We start from the raw sequence: 13,744 nt of genomic DNA, 5'->3' as shown, positions 1-13,744 counted from the left end.
TAACTGCCTTTTTCCAGGCCCTCTGCTCTCATCCCATGACTCTGGCAGCCCTCTGTGTCCTTAGAAGGATTTATTAGAACTGCAGCAGCAAACCCCCAGGGGAGACAATCCTTATGCTGGTCCTCAAATAAAATGACAGTACCAGCGTGTACAGTGCAACAGCGCTTTGCTGAGATAACAGTATGATTTAAGCGAAGACACCTGAGAGCAGCTTCACGCCACCAAGAGCTGTTATCAGTGTGGCCTCAGAAATCAGGCCAGTTTTGGGGGATGGAAGGGTGTGCTTCAGGAGGAGGGAGGGACACTCAACGACATGTGCAAATGAAGTTAGAAGTGATTCATCTTCCAGTTGTTCAAAACACTACAGAACAAAACAAGAATTATTGTTAAAAAGCATTGGGGAGGCAAACAGTTGTCATTCCCCGTTGGTCAGAGCAGAACTAGCAGCAGCTCCCAACAAAGGCCTGGGGACAGGCAGCTGAAGAGCTGCCAGAGCCCAAGGTGACTCAGCACAGGTGGCAAAGCGCACCCCAGGAATAAGATTGGTTTACACAATAAGACACAGCACAGACCTTTGCCAGTGGGAGCTTCTTAATGAAAAGCAGCTAAAGTCTGGAGGCATCAAACTGTATCGTTCTGCAGCTAGGAAATTTACAGACACCACAAGCCACGTGGCTTTTTTTTTTTTTCCCCTTTTTTCTGTCTCTTCTACCACTGCGCTTTATGAAGAACAGAAGTTAAATAAGAAAAAAATTGCTTTAATGAAACACTCAGGTTGAGAAATCAGAATCAACATTCCAACAACAGGAAGTTTCAAAAGCAGTGTTCATAGCAGCACTTCTGCTGAGCTGTAGCACACTTGCCTTTCTTTTCTCTGAACCGTATCAGAGCACGTACCTCGATAAAAGCATTGGGTTTGGAGTGTGGTATTAGTTTAGAATTGCAGCATTTCCTATGCATAAAAAAGTGAATTGAATTGAACTCTTGGATGATTTCCTGACTCCTGCAGTCAGTGCTACAACTGTTGTCTTTCCAGTAAACGTGTGTGAATTGTTTCCCTGTGTGAGCACACTTAAAGTTGTTTATTGTTTTATTCTAGGGAGCTGGAGACAGTTTTGTGGGAGCACTGGCCTTCTACCTGGCTTACTATCCCGAGCTGCCCATGGAGGAAATGGTCAGGAAGTCTAACTACATTGCATCAGTGAGTGTCCAGGCATCAGGGACACAATCTTCATATCCTTACAGGAAGGACTTGCCTCAGGACCTTTTCTAATTGATATTGTCTAGCTCAGTGTACTGATTTTATCTTATCCCAGACAGCATTATTCTCCTGACTGCACAGACGTTCCCCTCCGCTGACTGGAAAGACCAGGAAAGTCTCTTTGCTTATTTGAGAAATCCTATTAGTTCCTGTTCTGCAATAGTAAAGATGGGGCTGGGATGGTTATCTTCCCAACACAGCACAGGCGGTCTGTCCAGCCCCACACATCACCCCTGGGCTACTGCCATCCCATCCAACCTACTGTGCTACATGGAATGCATACAAAGCTCACAGCAATGCATCAGGAGGGTTCTGCGCTCCTGCTACATTTTGACTTGATTTTAATCAGGCCTTCTGATACGTGATGCCAGGAAATGAAGCTTTGAAATTGTGACTTCGGTTCTCAGTTGCAAGCACTGAGGTCAGTGTTCATCAGCACTCGGCTCACTGAACACTCGGGGGTCAGCTCCTCCCCATCCTGCAGCTCATTGCACAGCTCTGGGTACTGAGCTCTTACACGCCTTCCTACGTGCCTTGGATGGGAGCTGCAGCATGTATTGGGTCCCTCACAATGGAGGGGGGCTGACAATGCTACCGAGCCAAACTCTGATACACATCTGTAGCCATACTGCTGTAAAGCCTGCATGAGACAGCTGAAGGAGAAAACCCTCCAACAAAATCTGCCAGAGAACAAACCAGAGGACTGATGTGATAAGCTACTTTCTTCATGCTTGACAAAAGCCCCAAGTTAAAGCCCTGGCCTACTTACCTGACTTGGAATAATATCGCCCTATGAGCTGTGGTCACAGCTTATCCAAAAGTGTCTTATCCCACCTGCTGCCCACTGCTGCTTCCTAACCTAGGAAGAAGCTGCTGCAGTGCTGCTCCTCCTAGGAATGCCACTTCGTGGTCACTACTGTTCAATCTGTGGCTGGTAGGTTAGAAAAACTTGCAATCCTGCCATTGAATTCCCGCTGTGGAAAATGTTAATTTTTATTGCCTTTAAAAACAATAGTTCCTTTGAAGACTACAGCCTCTTTCACAATGGAAAACACAGACAATGGGATCTGCCATTTATTTTTTTTTAATTGAGCACTGTAAAAATAACTCAAAAGATAAATAAATGTTACTGTGATGATCTATGTTCAGACATTAATAATTTTCTCTCTCTACATTGTTTTCTTCACAATGGCCTTCAAATCACAGGAGACGGTGATCCCAGTTCATTTCCTCTCTTTTCAGCCCATGGTGCAGGATTTCTGAATCAGCATTCACCCTGTCCTCCCCCCGAACCATCCTCTCCTCCTGCATAAATCAAGTCCAGTCATTGTTCAGAGAGAGCGGATCTTTCTCTTCTCTGTGAAGAGGACACGTTGTTTTGCTACAGAGAAAAAAAGAATCTATTAAGAACACTGAAGTGTTAAGATCCAACTCAACAGGCCTACATCCCTTTCTCCTGGCCAGCTTCCCTGCTTAAATGAACTGTGACTGGCACAGTGCTGCTGTTAATCAACTCTTGATGAGGTTTAGTAGTGCTTTTGCTTTACTGCGTGTCATTTTTAGCTCCCAAGAGGTCGGTTTTACCTCTGTGAAAATAAGTATTGGGATTTCAGCGGGTGAAAACATTCAGCAGCTGCTCTGTGTGACTATTCTGAGTCACAGCTGTTTGATGCAGGGACAAAAATAGGTTCTTTACTGCTTTCTACTACTCTCCGGCTTCAGAGCCCAAATAACTACAGCTGACAAGCAGCATTTAGTCATGCTCACACATCAACTGACAAGCGGATGGGAGCCTGCCTCTAACACCTGATGTGGACCTTAGCAAAGTCCATTCAGCTACACACTAAGCACAGTGGATGCACGACTAAAAGAGAATCCAAACAAAGCTCTTCAATGCCATTTGAAAAGCACCGCTGCTCTGATTGCACTTCATTCTATTCATGCCTTTGAAAGCAGTGCAAGGACAATCCACCCAGTAACAGAATCACTTCTTCCGCCTAGAAGTTTCGCTTTAAGAAATACTCCAACTTAGCAACGCATTCTGTTGTTGCACTTATGAGGTAGTGAAACTTGGGCACTACCGCCACTACTTCACTAAAAGCTTCGTTCTGTGGAGGTCCCGGGTTCCTGAGAAGAACAAAACATAAGGTGATAATGCATGCCAAGTGAAAATGCTTCCTAACATATTCCTGATGTGAGTTGCTATCTAGACTCCAATTTGCTTCCCTTCACACATGCAAGCACTTTCTCACATCAATTTCTCACTTGTTCTCTACTACAGACTACAAAGAGCAGAGCTTTTTTTCTTAATTACTTCCAATTTCTTCCTTCAGCAACGTACTACACGTTCTGCAAAACAAGCACTACTTTGCCTGAGCTCTCCAATCTTCCCACAGTTCTGCAAGTTGCAAAGTTTCTGGAGGTTCATTTTGCACATAGTTCAGAAGTAGGAAAGAGAATGCTAACTTGAAGTCTTCTTATTCAAGGAATAGCCCCTGCAATCTCTTATCCTCCCTGGGTGTGAAATTCAGGAAAGCCACAACCTCCATCAGCACAGGTACTTGGATGAGTGCATACTGCTTCCCCCTTAGTTTCTCTCACTCGCCATTAAGCTCCTGGACTGTTAGATCTGGGCATGACAAGGTCCATCGTCCAACAGAAATGTAAAATTATGTTAAAAAAAAATAATAATAATAAGCCTGAACCACGTAACTACCAGCCATAATTACGTCATTTACTTAGAAAAGCTCAATACGTTGTTTATTCCAGACTTTTTTGCATCAACTTTCCCATGCCATTTGTAGCCCTGTCTGGTTTTCTTTCTGCGTTTACCCAAATTAATCATTTTAACGTTAGCTGCAGACCACTTGCTCCCCTAGAAGCTCGAGCTCTGCCACCTTTCAAAAACCTGGTGAGTAAAAGGCTTCTTGGGAGTGTTCCAAGCCCTGCCAAATCAGCTACTTAAACTGGAAGAATCTACAAGGACCAGAGCAACATAAAAGAACCCACAAATCGTCATCTGGAGAGGGGTATCATTTGTGGAGGAGGAAGAACTTGTGCTTATCTCTTTAAAAGAAAAAGTCTAATTTGGAAGTGATGGCCAACATTTATTGTCTGGAGTACCCAGGGCAGCTGAACAGAACATTTCTATTGAAGCATGCTGCATGCTAGAGATAACTGCCCAGCAAACCACACAAAGAAACAAAATGAAACAACTCCTGTGTCACTCAGTTTTGCCACTGACATGTGGCATGGCTGTCAAAGACTCTGATGTGCTGGACAAGTCATGACTTTGTTTCAGTGCCACAATCTGTAAAATGAGAATAACGTTAACTGCCCACTGGAATGTCACGAAGAACAGCAACTGTACAGTCATGTGAACATCAAACGTGTTATGACACATTCTGCTTAGATTGGAAAAATCCTGCTACAGTCAAACCTTTCAGCCCAGACAGCCAGAGCCGTTAATACAAAGCAGGCTGACCGCTACCCCAGATCCTTACCAATGGGATCGTATCTCAGCAGCACCAGCTTCTCCTGCAACCGGAGCCTCCTGACGTTGAAACAGTAGCCAGTCTCTGCTGCACTTTTCATCCTCACCAGGATGTACCTGAAGTCACAGGGGTATCTCTCTGTCAATACACAGCACACAGCAGGGGTCCCCCCACGGTCTCTCACGGCACTGTCATGACAATACTCTTTGGATAAACAACCTGGCACATTAAGATATTTCATTCCAACTTCATGGATATTTTGGATGGGAGCTTTAAAACCATATGCTAGCCTTATTGTAACAGGAAAAAAAAATCCACCAGCCTACAAACCTGAAATTCAACCATCAAGTTTAACTATAGAACTCCTGGGTAGTTCTGATCAGAGTGAAGTAGCTCTTCCATCAAACAGGGTAAGGAGTGAGGGGAAAGAAGAGGAAAAAAAAAACAGAAAAGAAAGAAAAATAATAAACATACAGTTGAGTCACTGCATCTTAAATGATAATGGCAAGAAAGGAAGGATGATGATAAATTGTGGATAACACAGTACCTCAAACTATCACTTCCACATGCAGAGAGGAACCGAGGAGATAGAATGGAACAAGAGGCACACAAAAAGGAGAAGCAGAGCCCCCTGGCACCCTGCATCTCTCTCCCAAGGAGCAGGACTTGACGTCAGCTCAGCCACCAGGAGCCCTTTTCCCTACAGAAAGTCTCTGTGTGCATGGAGTGGGCTGGCAGCCCCTGGCAGCAGGGCAAAGGGGGCTGAGAAAGCAGCCCCAGGCCCTCACCCTGGCAGCCTTCCAAGACTTCCCAGAAACAGAGGGCATCTTCTGCATTTCAAAAGGAAGGCCAAAGCCTTTAACCGGTCTGTAAATTACGTCTTCATCTTCCACTGTAGTAAAGGGCTGAATACAGCTCTGTGCAGGGGCACTCAGTTCACTTTCCTGGATCTTTCTGCTTCCAGTACCAAATGTTTTGTCAAAATTAACTCTGGAGAGCCACCCATCCTTCCTCACTTGTGCAGCTCTGACCACTGTCCCCTCCTCAGCTACCCCTTTCCACGTTTGCAATCTAATTTACTGGGATTTAAAAACAAACAGAAAAACTGTGGATTCCCTCACATCAACTGACCGAGCATCACCTAGGGACTCTCCCCAGTGAATGCCCTCTCCTGCACACCACGAAAGCTATGATGTGTACCCCAATAACCACACAGCCTCCTTCCCTTCTTCTTCACCCACTTCCTCAAAGCCTGTGTGCAGAGTTTCCCCTTTCTGGGAGAATCAGTGGTATCAGGATGACCACGTGTTGAAACTCTTTTGAACCACACAGTTGAGGCCAAGTCCTTTCTGAACAATACACCTCATTTCATAAGACTTACTGCCCAAAGAAGAAATGTGACCAGGAGCACAGGAGAAAAGAACAGTGGAATGCCACCAGGATGCGCAGATAAAAACAGGGAGCATGGATGTAGAAGTACTGTAAGGAGACAAGATGTTCCTTATGTGTATGCAAGACCACACAAAGAATGAGGCAAACAAATCACTACACTACTGATACTATTTTTCATCTCAAGGAAACACTCTGCTTTGCTGTGTTCATTTCTGTGTAGAAAGGTGTCAAACTGCAATCTTTCCTATCACATGCATGTGTAGAAATCCTTAGTTTCAAAGATGGACAATTGCACAGAAATTCTGTAACAGAAGAATCTCTCTGAACATAACAAGTGGATCTTTTTGAGGCTGATCCTTAAAAAAAAAAAATTAACATTATAATTTTTCAGTCTGTGCAATACTGAATACTTGTACAGAATGCAGCTTCAGAGAATAAGGCAAGAACGTATTGCTACAAATTGGTTCAGTTTAAACCCTTCGTTTGTTGAGCTAAATTCCTGGTAAGTAGGAATGCAAGTCATTTTCTCCATGTGCTCCTGTCTCCTTACACCTACAGTGTAAACCAGCCGTGTGCAGAAAAGTATATATTCCTTCCCCTCTAACCCATCAGCTTTCTGTACAAGCCAGAGGGCTGCAGTTAAAGCTCTCCCAGAACCCACCAACATCTCCCCCCAGCAGAACTACAGAGCAAATTATAGAATGGCCTGGGTTGAAAAGGACCACAGTGATCATCTAGTTTCAATCCCCCTGCTATGTGCAGGGTCGCCTACTACTAGACCAGGCTGCCTAAAGCGCTGACTGCCCTGTCCACTGCTCACAAGCCAACATACGAATGCAGTACAGTGGGGAAACCTTCTGCATCCAGCCTGGGAGAGGCTCAGAGCACCGCCTCGAGTCTAGCATACAAACATGAAGATCTGCGCTGCACTTCAGCTTGTCCTCAGCTGAAAAAGCGTGAAAGGTCAAAAAGAGGAAGGCTAAGTGATGATTTATAGCTTCTCCATAAAGCATTATGGAGGTGAGGATCCCCTGCACAGGGCACTCTGGGTGCTCAGCTCAGTGATGGCCCATAGAACAAAACCTATCTCTGCTGCAATTTTGGAAACTAAGTGGCTTTTTTCAATGCACTCTGTACTCACCTGTGAGAAAGGCACACATGCTGAAGGGCAGAAAGGGCACAGCTAGAGTCGGGGTCTGCAATTCTCTCACATGCATTAGAAGATTATAGACGGGTGCAATATTTTGCTAAGTCACTTGATAGAGAGTGGTAGCAGGAAATATCGGATGGTAAATAAAATGTCACTTACTTAGATTTGCTCTTGGCCACTGTTATTTTGCAGCACGAAGGAGCAGGGGGAAGAAAAAGAAACCACATATCATTTAATCTCATCTCCTTTAAATGCAACACACAGAGATCAGAGCTATCCACTGCCTGGTGCCCTGATAGCCCCAGAAAGAGCGTGCCAAGAGATTTACTGTCGCAGGAGTAAAACGAGTACACGAGCTGCCTACTTCCAGCCGCCCGCTCTCTTTCACCACCGTACCACCGCGTGACGCGGCATCCAGCCTTACGGCCTTCCGCCTGACGGCACGCTTGGCCTCGCGCCTCCATCGCGGCCCGGCAGGCGGCCGAGCGGGGCACGCTGGGAGCGCGCGGCACAACGGCCCGCTGGGAGCCGCAGTCCCGCTGCGGGGCCAGCCGAGCGGCTCGGGCCGAGCACCGAAGGGAAGGTCGCGACGCTGACAGCCTGTGCTCGGATCCGAGCTGCGCCTTGCCGGCGCGCGGCGCGGCACAGCGCGCCCCAGCCCTCGCCCTCCACCACTCCCCGCCCCACGCCACTCACGAGCCGCCGCCGTGAGGAACATAACGTCGCCGCCGCGCGGCCGCCGCCGAGCCCCGCCCCCACCACTTCCGGCCGGGCTGGCGGAAGTGCTTCCGGGCCGCGGGGGAGGGGGCGCGGCCGTTGTGTGCCGGCGGGGCGGGCGTGTGGCCTTGTGGCCGTGCGAGCGCGGCCCGGCGGGTGGGGGCTGCCCCGTGGGCACTGGAATCACGCTGCACGAAAGTGCCGGGCGGGTAGGCCGGAGGGGCAGTGAGGAGGGTGGTCGCGCCCTTATGAGTGTCGAGAGGACGGGCTGCCGACGAAGGAGTTGTTCTCTGGTGCGGGGCGCGCGGGGCTGGCCGCTCCTCTTCCTCTTCCCGCCACTCGGGCTGCTGACAGAGAATTCGAGTCCTCGGACACGCAGCAATGAGCAGGGCGGTAAAAATGTCAGCCTGACGTGCCTAGGTGGAAAACGGCGTGGAAGGTACGATGGCGTGTGGTTAACTTGACGCTGCGTGGCAGGAGAACGAGCGGCTCGGCCCGTGGAGCGGGGTGGCATGGCAAGGAAAGCGGTGTCGCCCACGTTCATTGTTTCCAATCGAGCAGTACCACGTGCATCTCTTAATGGTGCAACATTTCGATCCTTACTGTCTGGCCTTCCAAATACAGTTGGAGTAGTCAACTCATCTGCCCGTGAATATCAGAGTGAGAACTTGCAGACGTTTGATGGTAAAACGTGAGTGCTGTGAGGCACTGCCCTGTGTGTGAGTGCCTCTGGTAGCGCAGACTGAAGTGCAGCGGAATTGCCAACCTCCTGACTTCTCTGCCAGGAATGTAAATCAACATTAAAGATGATTTTTAAGAGAAATAGCAAGTTAAACATTTGTACAAACACATCATCAAATAGAGGTTGCACCGCCTCTCTCTAAACCTCTTGCCTGCTGGCAAAAATAAAACTGTTCCAGTGACATTTTCCCTGCTCTGCTGTGACAAGGGCTGCATAAATATAGACACCGTGGATTAGAATAGACTTCAGCAATCTCCATCTTCCTTTCTAGCAGCCGCTTCTGCAGTTTCCCATAGCTATGGGTGAAAAACAGGGAGCCTAAGGTGGGTACGTATGGGAGAGGGTGACAGAGTAGCACATCCCTGATGGCAGCAGTCTTTGCTAACCCTGGGGAAGAGATGTGCTGGCTGGAGGAAAGGAGAGAGTCAGGATTTCTGACCCCAGCTCTGTTACAAATTTCCTGTTTTGGCTAGGTTAAGTCATGTATGTGAGGATCTTTGATGGCATGTGCAAGGAAAATGCAAATCTTTCCTTCAACTTTGCCTACAGAAAGCAAGAAGTGTGACGAACTGTAATGCCAGCCTGGATCATTTTGACACTTGCTTAAAGAGAAGTCACTCATGTCTCCAGTGGAGAAGCTGCTGGTGCCAAACCGATCAGTGTCACTCAGAATCAAACACAGCATCCCTTTTTTTTTTTCCCCAGCTAGAACAACAGTTGGTTGTGTTATAGGCTAACTGATTTTCTTTCCCATTTTTATGCTTTACATTCTAGGGCAAATCCTCTGCTACTATCAGGAGCTGAAGAGGTTGCTGATCTTTGCCAAGAAAGTATAGTCAGGTTGCTGTCACACATAGGACAGGCAAGGACTGATATCCAGGGCCAGCAGGAGTGATGCTTCTCTTGTGTGCGTGGCACTTCAAGTAAGTCATCACAGGAAAACGTCAGAGCAGAGGAGAGAGGGGCAGCAGGCTGAATGTTTGCAAAGTAAATGTCCTATATTGGTACTGTATTTTTATATGAGTTACCGTCAACTAATGCACGTAAAAACCAAATGCTGGAAACGAGAACAACACTGTAGAGCCTGGGAAAAACTCCACCAGTCCTTCCTGGTTACCCACAAAAAACAGGCAAACAGCTAACTAAGCCAAAAAATGCGCACAGCTCGGCGAGCATAGTTGTAAAACAGCCAAGCTATTTTCTCCTCCTCCTTGCTTTCTTTTCCTCAGCTAGTTACAACCTAGCAGGCATCTTGCTGTCCGTGCTGCTAAACAAACACAGGCAAATCACTCATCCCAGACAACAAATGGATTTTTACATTCTTTCTGCATATGTGAATCCATTATCCTAAGAAGGCCCAGAAGAAAGTGGGCATTAGCTTAATGCAGCTCTGAAAGAGGAACTGTCCGGGTCAGGAGAGCAGGAATGGTGGAAAGAGCTGTCTGATTGCTAAATCACTTTAAGCCAGTGACCAAATCCATTTCAGCTGCTGACCTGTTTGTGGCTGGTTTGAAGTGAGCTGGCAATGGCTTTTAGCCCAGTTCTTAGAGGTGTCCGTGTCACAGTATCACAGTATTTGCTGGCAAACTTGCAAACTGAAAAGCTAAAAAAACAATGGGCTTGCATGTTTCCCTTCTTACCCTGAGAGCTCAGTCCCCCCAAGTCAGATATGGGGCACTGGTACGTGGTAGGTCAGGGCATGGCTCCGTGTTCAGAGTTGTACCTGTTCCCTGCTTGTTCTCATCAGTGCACTGGTGAATCTGTTCCTGGAGCTCCTTTCTCCAGCACTGACGTCATTCACATGTGAAGGGGGAAGAACAAAGACGGCGCTCGCCTGTTTTCTTGTGTGATTTTTCAATACCCGTTTCCCAATCCCGACCTCCAGAGCAACAACATCCTTTCAAACCGCCCCCTCTTGAAATGCCACAGTAGCCAAACAGCTGCAAATCAAAACACCTTGTAAACAAGTGACTGAAATCCCGTGGGATGCCCGAGGGCTTGGGCACGTCTCAGAGTGATTATAGTTCCTGCTATACAAATTAGAGTCCATGTCGCACAGTTCGTGCCAACTCCAAGCTCTTGCTTTTTATTTTTAGACCTATTTGTTGAAAGGTTGTCATGATATAAAGAATGACGTTTGGTATCAGTGATACACAGATAAAATTAGATAGTAGCCGGAAGTGATCATGCGGCTAATCCTCCCTACTGTGACTTTTACCACGGAATTTGGGATCCTATGGGCCTCAACAACAGCTTTTCTCTGAGTGCATTTCACTTCTCAGCAGGCAGCTGAAAAATTGGTCTCACACGGGTTATGTGTGGTAAGTCTCACGCAAAGAAATGAATGTCATTGTCATTGCTTATGCCAACATCTGGGACCATCTGGGATACTAAAGACAACATTGTCTACGTTTGTACAGCTGATCGAAGGTTGTTTTTAGCAAGCCTCTAAAAAATCTTTCCTTTTTGGGCCAGCAGAGCAAGGCTTTTAATTTCCAGGCATGGTGTTTTGTATGCAGAGCAGCTTAAGTCATCAGCACGGCCCAGTCCTGAGACTTGTTAGTCCCACAGACATGTCATCCACACTGATGCTGGAGACTTTATTCCTTTCTTTGGAAGAAGAGGCTGCCAAAGGGGAAGATGGGGTAAAAGGTACACTGCATTACTTCTCTAAAGTAGAGCTTCTCATTTGTTTTGGCTTTTTTTTTTCTTCTCAACTTCAGATTGCTTTTGTACCTTGTAAAATGGGAAAACACAAGATCTAACTAGTTAGTAAACACTTCCTACTGCTTAGAAACACATGAAATTCAAATAGGTAGCATACCTATGCTATATATGCTATACCTATTTGATGCTAGGGCATCATCAGATTAAGATGGGGTTGGTTGCAATTCAGCACAAAGGAATTTGTGCTGTGGTATTGTGGCAGAGAAAGAGTGTATCAAAAGCACAGCTGTGAATCAGTTGCTTTTAAGCAGGATATGTAAAGGTGAATGGAGAAAATAAGTATGCAATGTGAAGATGTGTGACACTAATGGATTCTTTTCTTCCTGTGGCTTATTGTAGGAGAAGTTCAAGTGCCTGGACAGGTGCTTGGACAAGTGCCTTTTGTGCCAAAAATCTGTTTGATTGGTGTCTAACTCCTATCACTTTGTGTCAAGAGAAGTTACTTCAGCTTTAAGCTAGAGTAGGCAGCTCTCTGGGAAAAGAAATCCACCACGTTCCAATGTGGCAAGTGGAAGTGGGCCACCTATTTTTTAATTCTGGAAAAAGAGTTATTTTCTTCTGGAGAACTAGAAGAAGGATAGGGCTTCCTGAGTGCCTCCCTAGAGACTTTCTCACTTGAAAGAAGGTCGTAGGGTTCAAAGCTGTTTCTCAAGTTCTGCAGTGTAGCATTTCTGTGATGTCACGCATCATTATAAACAAGTTATTTCATTCAGTGTTTTGGGAAATGATGGGATTGGAACAATACACCCACAGCAGTTCCCTCCCTGATTCCAGCCAGCTCTTTAGCGAACTGCTTATGAGCTGTACCTGGCTACATGATGTGTGTCTGCCCATGTCTGGTTACACTCTGGGTAATTGTATGGGGTGGAGGGGTGGGAAGGAGGAGAGGGACATGCATTTGCAGCGGTGTGTCACTTGATGGCTGCTTAGTGTAAGACCCTTGGGCTCAGAAGGCCCTGGGGCTGCATTGCTGCAAGCACTGAATGCATCATCTCTCCTTTTCCTATCCTTGTGCCACTGAAATCAGTCACTCGCTTACATCTGATGGCGTAGCAGAAAAAAAAAAAGCATGCTGGTGTTCCATTCACTTCTGTTTAGCTCAGGTTTGAGCTAGACATGAGATTAATACTTAAAAAAAAAAAAGGAACAAGTGCTAGAAATGAGGTGCAGCAAGGCCCATGTAGAAATCTGTTTGAACCCATAGACACATAACCATCTCTAGCTGGTTCCCTAAACTTTCTTCATCTGCTGTAGTCTTTCTAGACTCATTTTACCTAAAGACATTCATTTTAAAAGTCGTGATGATGCACAAAGAGTATGGTCTTTGTGAGCAAAGTGACCTCTGCACAATCTCTGGAAAATGACTGTCTTCCCTCTCTCTGTTTCATACGCACTAGCCACCTGGCCTTGTCCTCTAACATACTCAGCTGTGAAGACAGAGTCTCCTGCGCAGGGGAGGCATTCCATTTGGTCAATAAGATTAGCACAAAAGAATTACTCTTAGGTGGCCTATTTTAAGGAATTTGTTGATCTTGTTTGATTTGTCACTTTTTAGCCCATGTTAAACTCTTTGATGCTGCTAAACTACTCAATCAAATAATTTAAAGGTAGCTCCAGCTATCTGGCTGGAAATACTCCTTTCCTGACAAAGAACAAGATATTTCTTCACATTGCTAGATAGATAAAATCTGCTTCAGCTGCCCACAAAACAAAACTAGGCTGAATCATGTTTTCATCAGAAGTTGCCCTACCCAAAGGAACCAGAAGAACATTGCAACTTCCTTTTTTTCCACCAACTCTTACAACATAGGCTCCAGCTTCACCTTTACAGGAAAAGCTGTTCTTTCTATGATGGTTGATAAGAGATATGTATGCATATATGATGCAGATCTGGTCTGTAGCACCTGACCTGTCCACACATTCTGTACCCTCACACAACCCAGTCCATCCCCCAGATGGAGTGGAAGAAGACAGGTGGGTTGGTATTCCCAGTCCTGCCTTTCAATAGCTTCTGATGACCTAGCTCTGGATAACTGAACAGATCTGACCGCTTCCCTGGTATAAAACTTCTCTTGCATCATTTTGCAGTCATGATGCTCCCATTGAACTGTGCACATACTGCAGTATTTAGCTGTCTGTAGTGACCTCATGCTGGTATGCAGAAAGATGGTCTCAGCTCCTCATGCAAGCCATAAAACAGAAGGATTTACTGGAGAGGGAGTAAGTTTGTATTTAAAGTGTCTACAGAGCTGAATCAATTC

The 13,744-nt window shown here is 46.2% G+C and overlaps 2 protein-coding genes across 3 annotated transcripts in view; one reads left to right on the top strand and one right to left on the bottom strand.

Moving 5' to 3' along the window:
• RBKS (ribokinase) overlaps nt 1-2,403 on the top strand; it is a 66,127-nt gene extending 63,724 nt beyond the window's left edge. For both annotated transcript variants that reach the window (XM_042827749.1, XM_042827759.1), the window contains one exon: nt 1,100-2,403. In XM_042827749.1, the coding sequence (XP_042683683.1) occupies nt 1,100-1,273 (174 nt within the window). In that variant the 3' untranslated portion in view covers nt 1,274-2,403. The remainder of the gene's footprint in view (nt 1-1,099) is intronic.
• On the bottom strand, nt 2,330-8,057 carry MRPL33 (mitochondrial ribosomal protein L33). The gene is made up of 4 exons (XM_042827770.1): nt 7,994-8,057; nt 7,457-7,475; nt 4,765-4,871; nt 2,330-2,642 (listed from the first exon to the last, which is right to left on the bottom strand). Exons 1-4 carry the CDS (start codon nt 8,013-8,015, stop codon nt 2,593-2,595), a joined length of 198 nt encoding a protein of 65 aa, XP_042683704.1. The 5' UTR covers nt 8,016-8,057; the 3' UTR covers nt 2,330-2,592.
• Between the last annotated feature and the right edge of the window lie 5,687 nt (nt 8,058-13,744).

The sequence above is a fragment of the Centrocercus urophasianus genome, unplaced genomic scaffold (genome assembly GCF_019232065.1).
Source record: "Centrocercus urophasianus isolate 14NV4802_14NV808 unplaced genomic scaffold, USGS_Curo_1.0 seq_10, whole genome shotgun sequence".
NCBI classification, from domain to species: Eukaryota; Metazoa; Chordata; class Aves; order Galliformes; family Phasianidae; genus Centrocercus; species Centrocercus urophasianus.
The sequence above is the reverse complement of the archived record's forward strand: the minus strand, read 5'-3'. Positions and strand labels throughout refer to the sequence as shown.